This window comes from Cydia pomonella, chromosome 18 (assembly GCF_033807575.1).
Source record: "Cydia pomonella isolate Wapato2018A chromosome 18, ilCydPomo1, whole genome shotgun sequence".
Lineage (NCBI taxonomy): Eukaryota > Metazoa > Arthropoda > Insecta > Lepidoptera > Tortricidae > Cydia > Cydia pomonella.
The window spans coordinates 573,617-591,673 of NC_084720.1; the positions used below are offsets into that span (position 1 = coordinate 573,617).

At 34.8% G+C, this 18,057-nt stretch overlaps 2 protein-coding genes across 5 annotated transcripts in view; both read right to left on the reverse strand.

Moving 5' to 3' along the window:
• Positions 1-18,057, reverse strand: part of LOC133527635 (protein prickle) — a 681,722-nt gene that overhangs the window by 234,596 nt on the left and 429,069 nt on the right. The window contains exon 1 of one of the 3 annotated variants that reach the window (XM_061864725.1): positions 5,203-6,293. The exons of the other annotated variants lie outside the window; for them this stretch is intronic. Within the exon in view, the coding sequence (XP_061720709.1) occupies positions 5,203-5,990 (788 nt within the window). The 5' untranslated portion in view covers positions 5,991-6,293. Of the gene's footprint in view, positions 1-5,202; positions 6,294-18,057 lie in introns of those variants that run through there. 3 annotated transcript variants of the gene reach the window in all.
• LOC133527772 (uncharacterized) lies at positions 8,516-13,061 on the reverse strand. 2 transcript variants are annotated; one of them, XM_061864937.1, is made up of 2 exons: positions 12,330-13,061; positions 8,516-11,401 (listed from the first exon to the last, which is right to left on the reverse strand). In XM_061864937.1, exon 2 carries the CDS (start codon positions 11,345-11,347, stop codon positions 9,296-9,298), a length of 2,052 nt encoding a protein of 683 aa, XP_061720921.1. In that variant the 5' UTR covers positions 11,348-11,401; positions 12,330-13,061; the 3' UTR covers positions 8,516-9,295. The 2 variants fall into 2 exon arrangements, with proteins under 2 accessions (XP_061720921.1, XP_061720920.1); XM_061864936.1 differs by having other exon boundaries at positions 11,836-13,061.

Genomic DNA, 18,057 nt, shown 5'->3' on the forward strand with positions numbered 1-18,057 from the left:
AATACTCAGTCCACCGCACCGATGCTCCCAATTATTATGCACTGACAACTCGTCTAACCAATAATGGTCCTTATTCCATCACAATAAGGTTTAAAATTAGCCAATTAACTATGTCAGCGAATAATCGGAACTCAGTCGCGCGTAATCGATTCAATTGACCTTTAATGCCTTTATAAAGGACAGTGGGCCTATTATGTTTTAACAATTTGATGTGGTTTTGACGACATGTGTGGCCTATGGTCGTGATCCTGGCTATGGAACAGGTGGTTATTGGTTGAAATCACGGTAAGGACATTATTTATGTAATAAACACGGATATTTGAACCGGAGTCATATTCATATATCATAGTCTAAATACCCATAACACAAGCCCTACGGAGCTTATTGAGAAGCTTAGTCAATTTGTGTAATAAATATAATATAAATATTATACGACATTATTACACAAATTGACTAAGTCCCACAGTAAGCTCAATAAGATAAGGCTTGTGTTGAGGGTACTTAGACAACGATATATATAATATATAAATATTTATAAATACTTAAATACATAGAAAACACCCATGACTCAGGAACAAATATCCATGCTCATCACACGAATAAATGCCCTTACCAGGATTTGAACCCGGGACCATCAGCTTCGTAGGCAGGGTCACTACCCACTAGGCCAAACTGGTCGTCAAAATAATATCTTGTAATATTTATTTTGTTAATTTTTAATCTCATTTTGAGATGGCCAGAGTCGTATCACAGGTATCTCATGCACATCAATGCGAGCATAATGCCTTATGATGAGACGACGATTGTAATTGGTCAGGACCGATCAGCTCGAGTCGCTAACGCTGATTGGTGCTCTCGACAAAGGTCGTGTCAAAATAAGAAGAAACTATATCAAATTGTTTACAGAATCGGCCTACAGGTCATTGTCTTGGGAATTTAACAGCTGCATTAAGATCATTTGGATTTGGATGGAAGCGCAAAAGGATGGGAAAAATGGTGATGACATCCTTTATGAGGATCGCGATCATAATCCGTTCGAATGGTGTAATAAACGTTTTGTATCTTATTTTATTTGTAAAGCTTCGCTTTATATCTTTTTGTACCTTTTTGTTATACCCTTACTCATTATAGTCTTTTTTTTGTATAAACTGTATACTACGCCATACATTTTCTATACAAAAAACCAATAAGGGTTCCATATTTCCTCTGGGCTCATATTTCATTTTTCATAGTAAAAAAACAGACTGTAATAAAAGCTGATGGGAAGTAATGAATAAACTTAAGAAAAACTACTTTCGATAATCTTTCCAATTAATAAAAATAACTTATGTAGTGACAACTTAGAGACCTGTTTGCTTTTGGTAATAAACATGTTGAAAAATGTGAACTATGTGGTTAAATTAATTACAATTCTATAGTGAGATTTAGAGATTTAATATTACAGTACTAAATTACGATAATTTTTATTTCGAATTAGAAATTTAATATCATATGTCATTTCATCATATCATTTTAAACGAAGTCTGAAGGGCGATAAAATAGTTATCCAATCAAGGTGTCTTATTGTAGCATTCTTCATTTAAAACCAATATACGGCAGCAGATTTAAAACCAATAATTAACTAGATAAGCCGCGAATCGAATCGATTAAACACAAACGTCAAAAAACCATCGATTAAGATAATCAAGCATTTAAACATCGAAAGAGATGTAATCGAATATCGGATAATTCCGCGCAATTTAACACTGGCCGCGAACATGCAGCCTTGGCTTAAAAAAGAAAAAAAAAGTAAAAAGAACATGGCGTCCGAGCGACAAGATGGTATCTGGTATCGGCTACCGTTTGTACCGAGCGGTGCGAGCTTCCTTCTGACTTATCTGTTTTTTTAAACGATTTTCATTATTTGAATTTGTTTTATGAGAATTTAAAGCATAAAAACATTTCGAGTAAGTAGGCAAAGTACCTGATATTAAATAAATAAATAAGTATTATAGGGACATTCTTACACAAATTTACTAAGTCCCACGGTAAGCCAAGAATGCTTGTGTTGTGGGTACTCAGACAACGATATATATACTTAATATAATATACAAATACTTAAATACATAGAAAACATCCATGACTAAGGAACAAATATCTGTGCTCATCACACAAATAACTACCCTTAACGGGATTCGAACCCAGGACCATCGGCTTCATAGGCAGGTTCACTATTAACTAGGCCAGACTGCAATGTTATGTACAAAATATACATTAATGAATAAGGGGATTCATAAACGTGTACTAAAGTTACGATGCTGCTAATAATCCTTTGTCCCTTTCCGACGTATTGGTATGATAGGAAGGGACAAACGATTATTAGCGGCATCGTAAATGACTAAGGTGGTAACAGTTTTCGGCTATAAAACCTAGTAGATTAGTCCGACGCATCGTCCTGATATATAATAATTTTAACAAAATATTTATTCAAGATAAACTGTTTTATCGATATTCAATGTAATGCTCTTCTCTTTTTAATGTTTGTTTGTCACAAAATAAAGAGCAAAAAATGTCAAAACATTTTAATGACTTTAATTGACTCATAACAAAAAAGATTTCGACTAGCGCCATGTTTATTGTGACTTGTGGCATTTGGCAAAACAAATTAACTTTGCGAAATCATTAGTTTCGTTACATATTAAGCATTATATCACCATTAATATGTAGATTATAATTTAGTATTTCCATAATGGAAATGTCGTTTGATAAAATAACATAATATATATGAAGAAGAAATATTGTAGAAATAGTTTTCTTAAGAGCAGTGGCTTGTTTTGGTCAGCTTAGCAAATTTGCCATTTTTTTTAATTTAAATTTTATTCCATTTAAAATCGACTAAATAGAGTAATATTTTGTAATAAATCTAAAATGTCTTTTTCGAATTATCATTCGCCAATTAAAGCGAATTACACTACAAAACGAATACGTATGTGTGGCGAATAATACAAAACCGTGGCAAGACCGACAAGCGACATTAAACGCTGACAGCCTTATCGTATACTTGGACATATTAGTAAGATTACCTTCAATTAAATGTATTATTTGTACAAATAATCCTTACATTTTTATTCTTTTATCGTTTAAATTTATTGAGACGTAACTTAAATGCCGATATATTTATTTTGTCTAAGTTAATAAACAATTTTTTTAAAGAGACGTACAAGTTAAGTTTGCATATAATATCTCAATTCAGCCTATATATGTCCCACTGCTGGGCACAGGCCTCCTCTATTGTGCGAGAGGGCTCGGACTATAGTCCCCACGCTAGCCCAATGCGGATTGGGGACTTCACATACACCTTTGAATTTCTTCGCAGATGTATGCAGGTTTCCTCATGATGTTTTCCTTCACCGAAAAGCTAGTGGTAAATATCAAATGATATTTCGTACATAAGTTCCGAAAAACTCATTGGTACGAGCCAGGATTTGAACCCGCGACCTCCGGATTGAAAGTCGGACGTCATATTCACTCGGCCACCATATACTAATGAAAAAACTTTTGTGTAGCAAAGTAAAACAGTTGTTAAAATTCGGAAGAATTTGATTTTAAATTGATTAATAATGTATCGAACATGAAGAATGCGAACATTGTAAATTTTAGACAGTATTCTATAGAATGTTCCACGATGTTCTTATTCTGAATTCTACATGTCCCTTTTATTAATTATCAATTTAAATCTGTTTTTCTAGTTTAAACATACAAACTTTATAAAGATTCATTGCTACGTGAAGTCATTAAATATAAAAAACCTTAAAATATGTTATAAATATTAAATAATATTAATGGACATTATAACACAAATTGACTAAGTCCCACAGTAAGCTCAATAAGGCTTGTGTTGAGGGTACTTAGACAACGATATATATAATATATAAACATTTATAAATACTTAAATACATAGAAAACACCCATGACTCAGGAACAAATATCCATGCTCATCACACGAATAAATGCCCTTACCAGGATTTGAACCCGGGACCATCGGCGTCGTAGGCAGGGTCACTACCCACTAGGCCAGACCGGTCGTCATAACATGTTATGTGTAATATGACCACACATAAAACCCAAAACAAAGTTATCTTATCAAAAACAAGCGCTACGTAAAATTTCGCACTTGCTCATTAATTTTCAAATAGCCAGTTTTCGAAGCCTACACTTTGTATTTTGATGCTTCAACTTGCCTCTCGCCAACCACAAGCCTTGTGAAATTCCTCGTAAACTCATACCCATATCCACTCCTTACTTCTCCACCATCTTGTGCAACTTTATCGTACAATCCAAAGACAACCTTATGTTTGAAAGTGAAGAGTTGAAATTTGCAAATACTGATATGGAGAGAGATGATAATAAGGAGTGAAGTTTTGTGGTCGGCAACGTTCCTTCAGAAAGTGCAATACAATGGCCATGCGGTATTACCGAAGATGTAAAAGGTTGTAAAATTGTTGGGCTTTCTGCAGTGCTCAAAGTTTCTTTGTTGACATAGCACGTCGTTTGAAGCAACGAAGTGTTTTGAATTATTGTGATGTATGATGTGAGGCGCGATTTCAATGGCAGCTTGAGCAAATTTTCTCTCTATAAGTACTCTTATGTTTTTGCTGAGAGTTTGGAAATCCTAGTATAAATAATAATGTATTGTGAACTTTTACTTTATATGATACTGTAAATAATTGTCGCAATTTAACATGCTTTTATTTAGTTTAAATTTTTATAAGCGGTGATGGCACTGATGGCCGAATCGATATGACGTCTGACTTTCAATAAGGAGATCGCAGGTTGTCGGAACTTATGTACTTACGAAATATCATTTAATATTTACCACTAGCTTTTCGGTGAAGGAAAACATCGTGAGGAAACCTGGGTAGATCTGCAAAGAAATTGAAAGGTGTATGTGAAGTCCCTGATCCGCATTGGGCTAGCGTGGGGACTATAGCCCAAGCCCTCTCGCACATGAGAGGAGGCCTGTGCCCAGCAGTGGGACGTATGTAGGCTGAATTATTATTATTAACTTTTATTAAATCTTACTACTTAATTAAATTTTGCCTAGTTTGAGGTTTCCTGTTAAGCTGGACTTTTGCTTACTTACATATATAAATTTAGAAAAGATGCAAATTCTCGCCTAGCAGTGGGTGGATAAAAATGCAAACTAAGTAACTAACTACTCACTCATTGCAGCTGGTCACGCTGGTCTGCGACACGGTCACCAGCGTCGTGGTCCTCGTGGTCAGCCGGTCCCCCACACACTTTCTCCTCTCACACTCCGCCAACACTGCATCCTCCTTCAACGGCTGCAACACCTCCTTCACCTTATTCGGCCCACACTTCACCGTCGATCTCTCAAACTTCAAATTCGCCGTCGTTTTCCCATCTGTAGATACCTCAGTACTTTCCGTTACAATTGCTCCCCGTTTTGTCTTCGAAACAACTTTAGAACTCTTCCCAACTACATTACCGTTTTTAATAATCTGTTCATTTGAATCTAAAATTTGTGTTTGAGGTAGACCGTTCTCTAACATACTTTTGATACTACTAGAATTCAGATTTGTACTTATAATGCTATCTAAATCTACTTCGTAATTATGCTGTATAGGTTGTCGTCTTTGGTCTTTCTGCCACGTTTTTACTCCGTAAATCGGTTCGGATTCTACTCCAAAGCTATATTCTACTTTATTATTATCAATAGCATTATCTATTTCGTCTGGTGCCGGTTCTTGTGTAGTGTCTTCGAAAAAATCATCAGTAAGTTCGGTGATTTGCGCTCCTGGTCTTTTGACGTCGGTTAAATCGAAATTGATGAAGTTTCTATTCATGTTGTTCATTTTTCTCCTGCCGTATAGTTGTCTGTAGTACTTCTCCTGATCTCCGTACATCCAGCAGACCTTCCACCATTGTTTGCACATGAGAATGTTCGCAGAATTGGAAGCTTTTACGTGTCTTGTCGCTGTTGCCGACATTTTGGCACTATTTTCTGCTGAAATTATTATAACTTTGAGATATATGTTCGGATTGAAAAACTACGTTTTTCTTATGAGATTGCAAAAAGATTCTCTACAGTCAGACAAAGCTATCTTGGCATGCTATTCCCAATGACAAAGTGTGGCCATGTCATCATGTATATGAAATGTCTATACCTACCTTTATAATAACATGTCTCACTTTGTTCCATTTAAATCAGTGTAAAGTTATCTTAGACGGACTCTATATTATTTTGTCCGTTTTTTTTTTACTTTAACTTATTTGTTATGGTTGCCAATTTTCAACAAATTTATAGTATGATTAAAATACCGCTTTCTAGAACAAATCAGCGCAAAATTGCGTCGACGGAAGAAAATAACAAAGCTGCAGGATTGCAGCCAGGTGATGTTAGGGCTACCACAGAAGCCCTAAGCTAGGCATTTGATAATATTTCGGTGTATTCATATAAAAAGATAGGTATCACTGCGTAGGACGTAGGACTGTTTGAAATTTTTGTTGTTATTTGGAGTTAAATTTGAAATAGTGAAAATATTAAAAAGCTTAGAGTACGAATATTTTCTACCATCATAATTATGTTTCAAAATATTGACATTTCATAACTGAGCAGTTTTCTGTTTTCGATAACAATAATTATGGTTAGTGTAAATTGTTAAATAATATGTAAAGATATAAAATGGCCGAGTATTAAAATTGTATCATATCTTTTAGAACAGTAACTAAGCAGGATAGATGAACCGTTAGTGTTAAAAACTATTTAAAATTATCAAAATAATAGTTTTGTGTAAAGCCTTTGGCGTCGAATTTAAGTGTCAAATCAAATCTCAAAATATCCTTGAAGCTCCCAACATCTTAATTTTCCGCAATTAAGCTGCAGGCAAACCCACTAGTAAAACTCAATATTAAGTCTATTGTGCTACACCGGTTTGAACCTGCCACCCCTCAGTCCTCAGGCCTGTCATTACGGCGCAATCTCTCGCTGCCTTATTACGGTTTATTTGCTCCTACTTTTCCCGTTTCAACAACGCCATAACAGTCGATAAAACATGCTTTTCTACGATCTTATTCTTTTGAAGTTCATCTTACTATCTTGTAGACCAAAAGGTAGTAAAGGTGTACAGAATAGGTTTCTTTAAGATCTATTGCTTTATGGTTGCGTTCATCCAGTTCGTGATTTACTGGTTAATTGTGCTATCTGCCAGTAACGAAGTAACGGTCGGATGATAGGTTACGTAAGGCTTATCAGTGGTAAATACATACGACTAATCTTAGAGGAGAGTTAGGCTGGCCCGTGGCTGAAGAAGCTAGGACTCGTAGTTGGGCTGTTTACACTGAAGCGGAGATGAGTGGAGACGTGAGGGAATCAAACAAAGGCATTTTATTAGAATGCTATCGATTCCCGCACGTCTCTGCTTATCTCTGTTTCAGTGGAAAGGCAGCCTAAAGTGGCTCATGTTAGAACGTCCCTGGTCCGGGCCGTGGCAACCGACACTTCGTTTTCTATAGCAAGCATCACGTGATCATCGATCACCTGTCATAGAAAATGAAGTGAGATCCTTTAGCTGATAGATCTAGGATGATTTCGCTGGGTATGACAATACTCAAAGAGCTCAATTGACCTGCAAACAGGAACCAACTCAAACTAAATCTGTATTCAAATTTTTAATTCCTTTTTTAGGGTTCCGTAGCCAAATGGCAAAAAACGGAACCCTTATAGATTCGTCATGTCCGTCTGTCTGTCCGATTCTGTCACAGCCACTTTTTTCCGAAACTATAAAAGCTATACTGTTCAAACTTGGTAATTGGATGTATTCTATGAACCGCATTAAGATGTTCACACAAAAATAGAAAAAAAAACAATAAATTTTGGGGGTTCCCCATACTTAGAACTGAAACTCAAAAAATCTTTTTTCATCAAACCCATACGTGTGGGGTATCTATTGGATAGGTCTTCAAAAATGATATTGAAGTTTCTAATATCATTTTTCTAAAGTGAATAGTTTGCGCGAGAGACACTTCCAAAGTGGTAAAATGTGTCCCCCCCCCCCCCCCCCGTAACTTCTAAAATAACAGAATTAAAAATCTAAAAAAAATATATGATATACATTACCATGCAAACTTCCAACGAAAATTGGTTTGAACCAGATCTAGTAAGTAGTTTTTTTTAATACGTCATAAATGGTACGGAACCCTTCATGGGCGAGTCCGACTCGCACTTGGCCGCTTTTTTTTTTGTAGGATTGGTTTCCGTTTGCAAAAATAATTCCAATTAATGTAGTTCATACTGAAATATTAACAGTCCAAGTATGAAAAATAAATCAGCAGTTTCATTTCAGCGAGTCATATTGAGTCAACGTTTTCTATGGAACAGTACCTAGGGTTTGCAATATCCGCCCAGTTTTTTAATATTCGGATAATTGAATACTTCAATATTTATTATCCGAATATTCGGATATTTGAATAAATTCGGATAATTTTGGTATTTTATAAAATAAAACAAAATTAGCGTATTTAAAGCTGTGTAATGCATAAAATCAACAAGTCAAGTAACAAACAACCTGAAAAATATTGTCATTGTCATTATCGCACCACGTAATTTGTAATTTTCATAATAAAAATTAACACTGAGAAAATGTTTTAATAATTGGAAATTGGAAACTAGGAAACTTAGCTCAATATAATTACATACTAATAAATCACATACAATTTAGAGATAAAACTAATCAACTTTAAGTATAACAATTGTAAATCAATGTTTGTTTTTTTAACATTCTTGTATAATCTGAGATCGTTATATTCTTTAATAATATCATAAATCACATCATATATCAATATTTACATATAAGATTTGTCCTATAGTTTTTTCTTTTCGCTGTCAAATAATATAAAAAAGTATGCATCTCAGTGTCTTAACTTAACTTAATTAAAAATAAATGAGATTAAGTAACGAGTTTAAACAAAAAATCAACTTTTAAAAAACGAGTGTAAAACTAGATTTATTTCTAGATTTAAATAAATTTCAATGTTATATTATATTAATGGTAACACACATAATATGTAAGTAGGGTAAATAGCTAGTAACTGGCACTAAAAATAATTATATTTACTTATAGGTACATGGTTTAAATAAATAATCAACTAAATATACAAAATAACGATTGGTTTAGTAACATTAATAACAATACAAATTACACAAGTAATCAATTAAGTATTATTTTTTAATCAGAGATCATAGTTGCATTTTTGGTAGTGATTACATCGATAAAATATAGATTTTACTATCACATTATTTTTGAGCCTGGTAGTGTGATCTGAGAAAACTCAAAGCATCTATAGAGTCTTCCTTCATTTTAGACCTTAAGTGATTACATAAATAACCAGCTGCGGAAAAAACTCTTTCCGCTTCAACACTTGTCGGTGGTATTGTACGCAGTGAATTGTACGCACGTTCGAGACTATCTGATCTTTGGCCACCACTGTCATATAAGGCCATTTCCACGTTTATTTTAGTGTTTAAATCTAAATCACTTGTTTCTTGAGAACTTGTGGAAGCACCTGCGGACAATGCTCGGTTTATTTCAGCTTGTAGCTGATCCTTTATTGTATAATTCGATGGCATCGCAGTAGAACCTGTACTGGTACCAGGAATAGGCTCAGTTTCGGTATTGTCAGGCTCAGGACTCTGTAATTCTGTAATCTCTTGATGTTGTGTTTGGCGACTGTTTAATTTTATTATAATTTCTTTTACGCGGTCGTTCATCGGGTTTTCAAAAGGATATTCGCCTAAACCTTCTCTGTAAAAATTTGTGGGATTATGTAAGTACTTAAGTGTGCCACTTACGTCTGATAGTCTCCGCTCAGCGATCCTTTCCTTTAGTGCCTTTACTAGTTTCATCGAAAGCTGATTATGATTTTCGGATAGTTTTTGAATCATGAACTTCATTGCAATTTCAGCCGTTAATAAATTAGCATCTCTCTGGCATATTGACTCAACCGTGGTTTTAATCATATTAAGCGAATCTGCAATCTCATTCAGTTGCTGAAACTCGTCTTCAGAAAAAGTTATTTGAGACTTTATATCAATCAGTGATTTAAGTATTGATTGTTTTAATAAGATAAACCTTGTTACCATATCCGCAAGGCTACTCCACCTTGTTTTACAGTCCAGAATCAAATGCACATTCTTTTTTTCATCTTCGGCATTCCTATAAAGAATATCTGATTTCGTCGGAGATTTTTTTAAAAGTTTAACAACGGACCTCACCTTGTTTATAAGAGTTTTATAATTATCAACCAGTTGCATTGGTGATGGCCTTGTTTGCTCAATACACAGGCCTTCTTCTTCTTCTATTTCTATACTGTATTCACGGTCAAAGTCGCTATCACCTTCTGAATCGTCGATTGTCGTTGAAGCTTCTACGTCAGAGCCGGAATAAGTTTCTGCTGCTGGGGTTGCAGTGGTATTTTTTTTGTATAACACGTCGAAAATTGCCAGCTGAATACCGTGTGCCAAACATAGTTGGTGAAAACCAGTAGTACGTCGTCCCAGTGCACACATAACCTTAGCCCCATCAGATATTATGCATACTATGTCACTGAGCTGCAAATCGAAATCGTTTAACTGCTTCTCAAGCATATTATACAAGTTTTCAGCAGTTCCTTTGTTTTTGATTTGTAACAATCCAAGGTTTTTGTAACCTTCGGATGGCAGTTTTGGAGAATGTAAGTTCAAGTTCATGTACCTGGTATTTTGTGACGATGAAGTCCACTCATCCAAGCTTACTGAAAAGCTGCTGCCTTCTATCTTCATCTTATTGAGTTGCTGTTTCAAAGCCAGTTTTAATTCGGCACTTTGTGATACTATAATTCGTTTTATAGTGTGGGGCGACTTTGGCAAACTATATCCACTTTTTAAGAAAAGTTTTCTTATAGTAATGGACGTGCAAATAACGTTAAACGAAAGCCCATCCAAAGCTGCTAATTTGGATACGTGTACTTCCATGCAGTCTTCAATTTTGAAGAAATGGGTTAATTTTGTTTTTTTCTTAGGTGGTTCTGCAGCTTCACTTTCACTTGTTTCGCCTGTGCTGATAGTCCTTTGAGATTGAGACGTGGTCGACGTGGAAGCGGTAGCATTTTCAGAGCTTTTTTTCAGATTAACTCCGTGTAGTTTTAAATGATTATGGAGCGGTGTTGTTGATCGTGAATTTTTCAATATCTTAGCACACATCTTGCACTTTGCTTTGAGTCCATCCACGCTTCTTAAAAAATGTTTCCAAGCTGAGTTATCACTTTCATTAGGAAGTTTATACTCCGTAAACTCGCTGGTTTTATCCATTGTTTTGTTGTATAATATTTATTTTGGCTGTCCATTTAATTCAAGGATGTCGATCTGAAATAAAAACGTTGATTTATTACTTAATTTAATCTTAAAGAAACCGTGTTGTACCTAAGTTGGCTGAGAGAATGTGTATCATACATACATTTAACATGCATTTATTATTTTATTGATTATTTACTTCATTACTTGTATTTACATTGCATAAATTTACGAGAATATTTTAACATTAGCCTACAGATAAATAATGTCTAAAAAATAGCGTAAAATGTTTAATACATTTATTACGATTACGAATATTACAATTATTTCAATTTCGTATCTATGACAAAAGATTTCATTAATCACTTTTTGTTATCAACTCTATACTAATTTATAAAAACAATATAGTTGTACAATTTAAAGTTACCTAGCTTAAAATTGTACTGTTATTTTATTAGTTAAATAAAGCTTTAAAATGCAATCGAAATATAGTCTGGCTAAAATACCTTTGCCCCAGCAATTTTTAAGCTTTTATCTGCGAATCCTTACATGACAATTGACAACGCCGAAGATAGGGCACTAATTAGCCTTGATACCTGTGCATTATCCTTATCCTTACTCTTTCGACGACTCGTGCAAATAAAAAGTTTATTTAAAATTGTAAAACACTGGCAACACTGCCAATGAAATAAAAAATATCCTATTCAATTTGATTACATATCGAAAGAACTTTAGAATGTGCTAAAAATAAAACTACACATTATTTTCAAAAGTTGCTGAGCAAATGATGTTTTCTGTTGCTTAATACTATTAAGTTAATAGCTTTAAAATTATTAATCATGGGGAATAACAATTTTTGCTCGCCTCTTTTGTATTACTCACGAATCCCACGATTAACAGATTAATTTTATAAAACCAATGGACACAAATGTAATAATGATTTTTCGCACATAAATTACATAATAGCTTAAAGTTAGTATAGAAATTTAACCGTACTTACTTTTTTCCTGGTAAGGAGGCATATCTTTCGTCACACAAAAACTCACTTGCAAATCACATTTTTTTAAATACCACGCGTGACGCGACGTGAAACAATAACAGACAAGACAACCTACCTTTGTACGTAATTGATACAGACTGACTGACTGAGCGAATGGGTTCGGTGTCGGCCGGTTCAGACTTTCAGAGTAGGTAGGTAATACCAATAATTATTTTAGTGGCAGGTAGAAAATCCGCCTTATCTGCAAGTGTTTTCGTTGCTCATTTAAATACCTAATAATAGTAATAGTAACATTAGTAACATAACAATTCGTGTCTGCTAGATTAATAAATAAATAAATATTATAGGACAAGCTTACACAAATCAACCTAGTCCCACAGTAAGCTCAAGAAGGCTTGTGTTGTGGGTACCAGGCGACGATTAAATCAATATATTATGTAATTTATGTATGTGAAAGTTGGTATTCGGGTACTTATTTAATAAAATATAATACTTAATATGGAACATTTGTCTAAACACCTTATTTGGTCAATACAGATGGACATAAAACGCCATTAGTGTTTTTTCTCGTATTTTTTTTGAATTTTTCCTGCTTATAAATGATTTTATTAATGTTTTCAAAATATCCGTTTATTCGGATAATTCGCGGTTTAGTATTCGGATAATTTTGAATATTATTTTCGGCGGATATTCGGATAATTGAATATTCGGATTATTCGGATTGCAAACCCTAACAGTACCCCTAGTGTAACTTTGATCGACATCATAACGTGACGAACGCGTTTGCGTTAAGTCTCATTTTGTATAGGATTTTGAGGTTCCAAAACGTCCAGCTTGGCGCGCTCTTTCGAAATCCAATACAAAATGAGACTAAACGCAAACGCGTACGTCACGTTTGGAAATCGAATTTATTTACACTAGGGGTACTGTTTTTTAGTGATTTCGAGGTTTGCGACATAGTAAAAACAGTCTTACTAACTTCAAAATAATGTTTAACTTGACTTCACCTGAAAGAAGAGAAAACTACTTCAGTTATTACGTTAACTAGAGCAATTGTAACTGAAGGTTCACACTTCGGCGATGGTGGTTATTTTTCCAACTTTTCTGTTACAAAAACAAAAAAAGTTGTGCCTATGTGTTACTTGGCCTTTTTCAAATCTTATACCTTTAAACGAGCAATTCTTGTATATATATATATTTTTGTGATCTCGGAAACGGCTCTAACGATTTCGCTGAAATTTGGTATATGGGGGTAAACAATCGATCTAGATTAGTCTTATGTTTGGGAAAACGCGTGTTTTCGAGTTTTCATGCGTTTTTCTTTCGACGCAGGATATGGTCGCTAATTTCGTGTTGCCGGCCACTGGACACACGGAACTTTTTTTATATGTTCAAGTTTATATTATATTTTTTTTAATTTTTGTTGTTTTAGATAAGTTTAATTTAGTAAAAAAAATTAGTTAAGATTATCACCTATACACCACCATATTACAATAAATAGTTATAACCGAGCAAAGCTCGGTCGCCCAGGTACTATTTAGTATAATGTATCAAATTCAATTTAAGAAATGCCTAAAATACACAAAACGTGTTACTTTATCCTTATAAGTCTTAGGTACAGCTGCAATGCGCCGTTATTTTCCGTTCATTTACGGCTTGCTCTTAATTTGTATTCCCATTTTAAGTGTTTTATCTTAACTTTAATGTGTGCGAATAAGAACTAACAATTGTGTTTCCACTGGTCCAGGGCATGAAACATTAAAGGCAGATAAAAAGCGTCCGTAGCTTTCGTGGTAAGGGCATGATGGCATGCGAATTTAAATCCGGAGGTCGCGGATTCAAACCTCGTTTTGTAAAAAATTGATATTGACCAGTCGTTTTCCGGTGAATGAAAATACCGTGAGAAAATTGGACTAATCCTATACTCTGTATCTTTAGGTTTTTAAATAAAAGTGATGATTCGTGTGATGAGCATGGATATTTGTTCCTGAGTCATGGGTGTTTTCTATGTATTTAAGTATTTATACATATTTATATGTTATATATATCGTTGTCTAAGTACCCTCAATACAAGCCTTATTGAGCTTACTGTGGGACTTAGTCAATTTGTGTTATAATGTCCTATAATATTTATTTATTTATTTAAAAGTGAACAAAATCTACCCTCAAATAGCTCCTTAAGCTAGTTGAGGGTAGATGAAACATTACGTGATCAAATAATGTAGGTTAAAGTTAGGTTCAGTCACAGATCCAGGCGGTTTTGTATTTATTATTATTGTGGTTTTTGGGCCTTTGAGTGCCACGTCGACCAGGTAGTGATCTATTGTGACAGCGTGATTAGTGATTTTGTATTTGGTTGTGTAACCAATAAATGTTATAACTACCCGAAAATGCACAAATTGTTTACTTTTATTTAAAGACACAGAGGCTTAGTTTCCCCTCTGGATTAGGAAGTCAGGTGGCAGTCCTTTTCGTATAAACTAATGCAATTAAGCACAAATTCTACTATTAATATTGTAGCCACTAATACAATGTGTACTATTAAAAGTTATTTTGTTTTTTGTACAAAAAAGATTTTGCATAACTACGTATGTTAAAGTACATATATATTTTCCTATTTCGTTAAGATTCGGTCCAAGTTAACTCTTTATGACATTTATAATGACAGAGCGTGGTAATTTCATAATTAAAATAATTTTTTTAGGAAAACGTGTCCTTTATAATGACACTCTTCACTTTGTCCTATTCAAGACAGTGCAAAGCTACATATAGTTTAACCAGACTATGTACAATCTTCCACAAATCAATTCTCAGCCTACAATCAGCGCATGCTCGCAATCGCTATAAATCTTTACAATGCGCAGGAGTCGATAATTGTACCGCGGCTGTAATTAGGGGTAACATTAAAGGGCAACATTGTAGATTATTATCTCCTGCTTCTATTATATAACCACAGATCTAGAATGTACAAGATTGCCTGTAAATAACAAAACTGCGACTAACATCGTAATGATGTTATGTATCATTAGAAGTATTGTAAGTATGTTTCCTTTATTTAACAGAATACTCCACGATATGATCGCTAACCTTATCTTCTGAATACAGATATTCGGATATTTTTCAGCCCTGTTTTGTAATAGCGGGCTATTTGTGGACTGGCTAATATTCAAAGTTAGCTTTGAGGGTATATTTATGAAGAAAAGATAACAACAGAACTGTCCTTGTTATATCTGGAACGGTTTTGGAAACCAGGAATGGAGAGCTTAGTCCTATACTATATATTCCGTCGATGTAGTAAATGATTATTTTAGGAACACAGAGGCCCAACCGATAAAACGAAAATTGAAATATCTTCATCTGCTTCTCTATCGCTCGAATATGCAACAGCAATACGCATTTGTTACTGCAGAATTTCCCATACGACTTGGAACTTCCGTAGCCGTTTATTGTAATTCTCTAAGTATGGAATGTAGAGGGAAGGAATGCTATCTCCATAGGCAGAACTGATGCAAAAGTGTCCAGCTGTCAGCTATAAATAATAGTTCCAAATCTCGCCAGAGTAGCGCTAGAGTAGCTAAGAACCTAGAACGGAGTGAAGTGCGCTGTCTAGTTTTTTTTAGTATTCTAGGTATTGTAGCGCCACCTATTTAAGGTTTTTTAATGACACTTTTTGGTATATGGAGATTCCATTCCTATAGCTCTAATGGTAGATCCGCTAGGTGCCTTCCTGCGGCGCATAATTGAAGGATATGGTGGAAATATTCGCTGTCTTCAGGTAAGTCTCGTTAGCTCACTTGGCAGAGCGATGAGCGATGAGCAAAAGGCAAGTGATCCTGAGTCGCAGACCCAGTGAATTTTTACACTTTTACTTTGTTTCTAAATATAGTGGTGAGACGAAGCGAAAGGCCGATAACTAAATTTCGATTATAATTTTTCGCGGTAGGCCCTTATAACCCTAGCCTGGATAATTGCCTTGATCTAGCCGTGGCAATTAGCAGCGCAAACATGAAAGCGATGGCAACATTATCGATCGTTATCTTGCGCGTGCCAGAGGCAATTGTGAGAAGAGGGCCCTTACGCATTATTAATATATATAATTATCATATGATTATTTTATAGTTAGGGCAAAGGCCCTTATAAGGTTATCACACTGATGCGGTTCCACACACCGTATGTGTTTGAGCGGGACAACGCTATGCACGTATATAAAGATGTCACGCTTGATATCAGAGACCGCATGCATGGAGACCGCCTTGAGATTTTTAATTTTTACTTTCGATTGTTTTAGAGTAATTTAAACCTGTCAAAAAAACTGTCACTGGGACCATTCAGGGGTCGGTCGGCACGAGTGGCATGCAAGAGTATTCAGTAGAATAAATAAATAATAAATATAAATAAATAATAGTACATTACGATACAAGTGCGAAAAATAGGAAATTCGAAACGAGTGGCGATAAATTAAAACACGACCGAAGGGAGTGTTTTAAATCGACACGAGTTGCGAATTACCTATTCGCACATGTATCGTACAACGTTTTACAGTACATATGGCCCTTTAAATGTTCGACACAGTAACATAATATGCTACTTCTCGCACTAGTGCTATAAAGTAGCCCCATATGTACTGTAAATAATATTATAGGACATTATTACACAAATTGACTAAGTCCCACAGTAAGCTCAATAAGGCTTGTGTTGAGGGTACTTAGACAACGATATATAATATAATATATAAATATTTATAAATACTTAAATACATAGAAAACACCCATGACTCAGGAACAAATATCCATGCTCATCACACGAACAAATGCCCTTACCAGGATTTGAACCCGGGACCATCAGCTTCGTAGGCAGGGTCACTACCCACTAGGCCAAACCGGTCGTCGAAAGTAGAAAACTTAAGTAAATATGTTAATTAACAGCCGAAATTAGAACCTGACTTAAACCAAATATGTTATGAGTGTTATGACCCAGGTTTTCTAACTTAATATAGTATTTATCTTAAAAGCTAAAAGCAATCGATATAGTGTTTATGGAAGTTTTTATGCCTTTAATTAAACTGTTTTAATGGCCACCTTAATGACGGCTACGTCGTAAAATATTACTGGAATTCGTACTTGCACTTTTGTGGGTATTTTTAGATGTGTATTAAAATGGGACATGGTCTCGTAAAGTCAATTTTTTATTATGATGTCAGTGATTGAGCCCATATAGATTTGCAAATTGCGGAAAGTAGGAAATTCTAGGAAATTTAATAAAAAAAACACGGAAACGGAAAATGTAAAAATATCAGTTCCCATAAAAGAGTATGGAAGTTTTCAAAACCTCCAAATAGATATACACATTTTTTTCTTTCGGGTGTTTATTTCCGAAAATATCATGTTCATCACAAAATGGTTTTGAAAGACTCCTATTCGACACCCCACACTATACTCGTAAGGCTGAGGCGAAAAAATAATCATCACCACTTCTCGTGCAGGGTATCTATCGTAAAAAAAATTAGTTTAATTTTACGACTTTGCCGGCGTAACTGATTTATATATCATGCCAAATTTCAGCTTTCTAGCACTAGCCATCACAACAGTCTTATCAAAACCTGTAGGGCTAAGATGGTCGGCTTTTTATCATTTGTCACCATGGCTGTCACGCTCTAACAAGTATGTAAGCGCGAAAGTGACGGGTATAGTGACAAGTGATAAAAATGGAACCATGCTGCCACCGCAGG

Coding starts and splice junctions, on each gene's coding strand:
- LOC133527772 (XM_061864937.1), bottom strand. CDS start 11,347: ATGGATAAAACCAGCGAGTTTACGGAGTATAAACTTCCTAATGAAAGT.